Source organism: Littorina saxatilis, linkage group LG8 (assembly GCF_037325665.1).
Source record: "Littorina saxatilis isolate snail1 linkage group LG8, US_GU_Lsax_2.0, whole genome shotgun sequence".
NCBI lineage: Eukaryota > Metazoa > Mollusca > Gastropoda > Littorinimorpha > Littorinidae > Littorina > Littorina saxatilis.
Window position 1 is genome coordinate 26,449,665 of NC_090252.1, and position 5,525 is coordinate 26,455,189.

General features: G+C 40.3%; 1 protein-coding gene across 3 annotated transcripts in view; it reads left to right on the forward strand.

Annotated features, from left to right (window-relative positions):
• Positions 1-505: 505 nt before the first annotated feature.
• Positions 506-5,525, forward strand: part of LOC138973163 (uncharacterized) — a 6,161-nt gene continuing 1,141 nt past the window's right edge. The window contains exons 1-4 of one of the 3 annotated variants that reach the window (XM_070345842.1): positions 506-1,287; positions 2,154-2,925; positions 3,297-3,367; positions 4,469-4,616. In XM_070345842.1, coding sequence (XP_070201943.1) covers positions 2,235-2,843 — 609 coding nt within the window. In that variant the 5' untranslated portion in view covers positions 506-1,287; positions 2,154-2,234 and the 3' untranslated portion in view covers positions 2,844-2,925; positions 3,297-3,367; positions 4,469-4,616. Of the gene's footprint in view, positions 2,926-3,296; positions 3,368-4,468; positions 4,617-5,525 lie in introns of all 3 variants that reach the window. The other 2 variants (XM_070345844.1, XM_070345843.1) reach the window with 2 other exon arrangements.

A 5,525-nucleotide genomic window follows, 5' to 3' on the forward strand; every position in this document is an offset into this window, starting at 1 on the left:
TGTCTGTGTGTCTGTCTGTCTCGCGGTCTGTCGTCGCCATACATCGGAGATGGCAAGAGGTGGGAAAAAGATAGCATGCATGCACACTGCCTAGGACCCACAGATGTGCACCTGGGTTTCAGTTTTTTAATTCATTGTTTCCTTTCTCAGATTATGGACCTCCCATTTATTGAATACAGCCTATATAGTGCAAGGCCAGTTCAGTGCCTGGTTTTTATCTGTTGTTAGTATACTATGCCAGGCATATTGGAGACTCTGTATGGCTCCTATAATGGGAAGAAATAAAGAATGAAAATGAACTGGTCAGTTCGAGAAATGTCTAAAAGCTAAAGGAGGTAACTGTTGCTTTTGTTATCCATGGACAGGAGGTAACTCTTATCACACCAACACACCGCATCTAAGGGCGTAGCATGATCAATTGGTCAATTATCTGGAATTTTCTCAAGAAACGGAGGTAACTCATTCCACAAAAACCATGTAAGTAGGAATCTATCTATACTACCCAGCAAACATTGCACCCTCGGATCGCATGCGTAAAACACTCGGCACGAATTTCTGCACTCGAATCGAGCGCGTCACGCATGCACAAAATCGAACACGGATTTATGCACTCGAGTCGAGTGCGTATCGCATACGTGAATGCGACATGCTTTCATGCGTGAAAACGCATGCGATACGCATACGATTTTGTAACTCGTCTCGCATGCGATACGCATGCTTTTTATGACGCTATATTTCTCGTCATTGTGTGACGCGTTCTATTGCATTTGACCTTGGACCTCCATATTAGGTCCAAGATTTGACGTCATTACTGTTGGCGACGATGCCCTAGCCTGTGCAATCTTTTAGCTCACAGTCCCTCTGAATCTTTTTAAATTAAAGAAAAGCCAAATTCTCAGTTAGAAAAATGAAAGAAAATCGATGATGATCCCACAGAAAACTCAAACTCATGTTTATATTTTATCAGCGCTAATTTCTTTTCGAAACATTTTGCTCCGACATCTTCACTTCCGGTTTTTCGAAATCTTATCTCACGACTGGTTTTGCTTGTAGATGACTCTCTAGAATTCACAATCTGTAGATCTGCATTTAAAAGGTAGCATACAGTGTGAGAGAACACTTACAAAGGTCAAAACTGCGTTTCAGTAACAGAATCAGTGTAAAAGCAGCATTGCAGTGACAATGTCGTCTGCTATTACGAGGGGAAACAACTCTGTTTTCGTTCCTTTGCAAGCCCGATATTGAAACGGTCAACAAAAATCAGCTGACGACAGGAATGCTTGACAGGTAAGTTTCTTCACTATTTTTGACGTTTTCATTATTTAAGAAAGTATTTGCAGGCATAGTATCGAAGCATTCTGTTCACTGCACCGCGTATCAAGGTTTGGTAAGTGCAGAGGCGCCGTTTTCAGCCAAGTTAGATCTAATTGTTTCGTGAAGTTGACCTTCGATCAGTCTCATGCAGTCTGTCAGTGTTTGGTGATGCGAATTGAAACAATGAAAGGGTCAGTCTTTTACTGTTGAATTAATATTGGTTTATCTGTGCACTGAAAAGACAGCTGGGTCGAAATATCTGTGACTGGAGAGTGGAATGTATTGTTTTGTCAATAACAAGCTTTCCAACAACCTACATTTCTTGTTTTTTTTTGTTTTTTTTTATCCTTGAACAAGTTAAAGTTGAACTTCTAAGTTGAGTGTTAATATGTGCATTGAATGGGGCGCATTGTATTTTGCTGTTCTAGTCGAGTTAAGAATCGAGTAGATATTATTTTCCCGGGTATTGGAAATGCCATATGTGTGTTTGCTTATTTGTGACCCAAACTGGTCGATCAAAGTAGTTTGCTCACTGATGTGAAGTAGAGCAAGAATGAAAAATAGTATAGGTCTAGTAGTATGTTATTTTTAACTTTACACTCAAGTTCAAATTCTTTGGAATTCAGCGCACAGGCAAAAAAGAAATCATTTCATTTACTGATCGAGCTTCAATGGTATTTTTTGTGGGTTTTTTCCACTGCATATAGTTAGTGGTGTGTGTTTTACTGTCTCATAAGACTCAAATTATAATTTAAACAGCGATGCTTAGAGTTTTAAATAAAATGTGTTTGTGTTGCACAGTGCGTACTGATGTATGCAGGATATTTGAATTATTACAGATGCATACCAGCTGGATCCTGTTGTAACATGTCACGCCTTGAGATGAGACACCAAACTATAAAGCAGAAGCAGAAGCTCTCATGCAGGCCGCCTCCTTGGTTCAGGACTCCGCAGACCCTTGCTACCAAGTTGTCTTCCTCTCGGACGCCCTTTCAGTCCTTCAGGCCCTAGAGAACGACAAACTCCCACAGCTGGCCAAAGCATTACAGATGGTCAGACAAACCAGAAGAGTTGTCCTCCAGTGGATACCAGCACACTGTGGGATACCAGGAAATGAAAGGGCAGATGAGCTGGCAAAAGAAGGAGCCGTGGAAGACCAACCTGAAAACAGTGTCAGCTTTAGTGAGCAGAAGACAATCATCAAGGCATTGATGAGGCCAAGGACAAACAGAGATGACTACCACACAATGTCCAGAGAGCAGCAAGTCAACCTCATCAGGCTGCGTACTGGCCACAACAGGCTCAATGCTCACATGAACCGAAAGTTCAAGCTGGCGCCATCACCAACCTGTGCCTGCGGTCAAGAGGACCAAACAGCGGAACACATCTTACAGCGATGTCCCTTACTAGATGAGGAACGAAAAGAAGTGTGGCCGTCACCAACTCCCTTGCAGACCAAACTATACGGCAGTCGACAGGAGTTGGAGAAAACGACAACATTTATCACCAGTGCTGGACTGATTGTGTAACCTCTGCGAACGCCAAGAAGAAGAAGAGATGAGACACCCACAATGGAAACATCACACTCACAGCTGTCTTGAATTGGAAAAGGTCAGTTGCCTCTTTATTATTCATGTACACAGTGTATGTGTTTTGTGCTGTGTGTGCAGTTTAAATTTCAAAGATCACTCTGGCTTTCTGTTACTTTTTTGTGTAAAAATGTGTGTATCTGATGGTTTTGGGGGCTTTATGTTCTAATTTGAACACTTCTGAAGAACAGCATATTATATATATTATAGGTATATGTGTACTTAGGTTTTTTGTTGCCTCTATAATCTATTCCATGCTTTAACCATACAGACTCATAATGTGGCTTGTGTGTGTGTGTGCGTGTTTTATGTGATGTTAGTAAGTTGTGGAATTATCTGAGTAATTCTGAGTTACATTAAAATAAGTAACAGTGTGGCCACTTATGTTTCCAGTACACAGCGGCTGACCATTCGGACCATGTTTCCTATTGGGAATTGATCTTGGCTGTTTCTGTTCTGCAAAGGTATGATTAAGGCTTCCTTTGATGATGAATGTTTTTGTGTGTGTTTCTGTGTATGTGTCACTGTGTGTGTGTGTGTGTGTGTGTGTGTGTGTGTGTATGTGTGTGTGTGTGTGTGTGTGTGTGTGTGTGTGATTGCAAAATTGTGCAATCTGGTGCAATCTGAGCGTGTAAAGTGCTATTTTCAGGTGATACATTTTTCTTCTTTTTTTTTTCTTCTTTTTTTTTTTTTTTTTTTTTTGTCCCGCTGGGGGGGGGGGGGGGTGCAATTGCACCCATTGCATCCCCCCCAGATCCGCCCTTGAATGTTATTCGACAAAAAGCTTCGGCATTTCAAATATTGGATGCCTTTTTTTGTTGTTTTATGAACCTAAACTGTGCTCTGAGTCTGACAGTATTTTCAGCCTCCGTCATAATAGGTCAGGTATGCAGACTCCAGGCCTGTATGTTCAATGTCCATAGTTTTGACCCCATGGAATTTTTGTAGATACAAAATTGCGGTACTACTTCTCTCCGAAAACCCCCGAAAACCTCATCAGAAATAAGAACATTTGTCCTTAGATCGTGTTTTGTTACATAATGTTTGCAATCATGACTTATATTTGCAACTTTCACAGTTCATGGCTTTATTTTCGTGTTTGTGCGAGGATTTACGAAGGAGCGAAAGCACTAATCACATGACGTCATCAGTACTTGTGCTTTTGAGTAACAGTAGTTACCTAGCTCCCTTGCATTGAAATTGTTGCATCGATTTCGTCGATAATCCGGCTCTCAACACAAATATAAGGGTGCATGTAGCACGAGTCAGGCTTACTTTTTACAGGCATGTCCAATACTTCACTTTGAAGATAGATTTAGTTAGTCTAGATGGGGTTTTCAGGGGTTTTCGGAGGTTTTCTGAGACCAACATTGTTTTCTGGCCATAACATATTGACCCACATATATTTTGAATTCATGCAGGTTTAACTGGCTGATTGTCCTCTGTGTCTGGGATGAACACGGCTCTGAAATGCACTTTAGATTTATCCGTGAACTTACCTGTAAAAAAGACCAACTGATGTAAAAGGATATTATTTATTGACAATGTTCTTTTCTTTTGTGTAGCTTATCAAGGTGCTGCTAATCGATGCTGTCAACACAAATGAGAGACACTGAAACAAGGAAAGTCAGACTGAGAGCCCTGGCAGCCACTTACGTTCCATGTGTTCCTTTGCTGTAGAGTTTCACAAATCAACCTCAAATAATATTACTGGTGAGTGTTTGTGTTTTACACTTGTTTCGTTTGTGGGTACAATGGAACCTACCTTTCAAAAGATCTTGACTATTAACACAAAAATAAAAATATACTGAAAGCAGATCACGTCCTATGAGAGCAACCATCTTTAAATGGAATTGTTTTTAGACATAAATACATTGTGAACTGAAAACTTGGAAAGCTAGTTTCTTCAATACAAGGTTCCACTGTACAATTAGCTGCCCGTAAGATAAGTTTCACAGTATTTGCCTGTACTGTCAAAATGTTTTGGCATGATCAGTCACAAATAACACTCTTGGAAAGCACTTTGTGTCATCATTCCTGGTGTTTGTGTTATGGAAGTTTTTTGAATTCTGTGTCCCTGATTTTTGACTCACATGCGAAGCAAAAGTGAGTCTATGTACTCACCCGAGTCGTCCGTCCGTCCGGACGTAAGATAAGTTTCACAGTATTTGCCTGTACTGTCAAGATGTTTTGGCATGATCAGTCACAAATAACACTCTTGGAAAGCACTTTGTGTCATCATTCCTGGTTTAAATGTTTGTGTTATGGAAGTTTTCTGAATTATGTGTCCCTGATTTTTATCTTATGTTGTAATACAGGCTTTGTGTTTGTATTCATGTGTGTGTTACTTTGTATGTGAAGGAAGCTTTGAAGAATCAGCTAATATTGAGCTCCTTATTTTCTATTTCTTATCAAATAACCAAAGGGAAGTAATCGCTCAATGCATACGACATGTGTAATAGAGTAAGCGAGAGTTGTACGGAACCTTTTCTCCTGGCACCTGAGAGAATAACAAGCATTGAAATGAACATTGAATTTGTTCTGATTAAAACCAGTCTTGATCTAAGGACTAAGTCCGGTCGAGAATAAAAGCTGGTTCTTGTATATGACTGTGTACGTAGG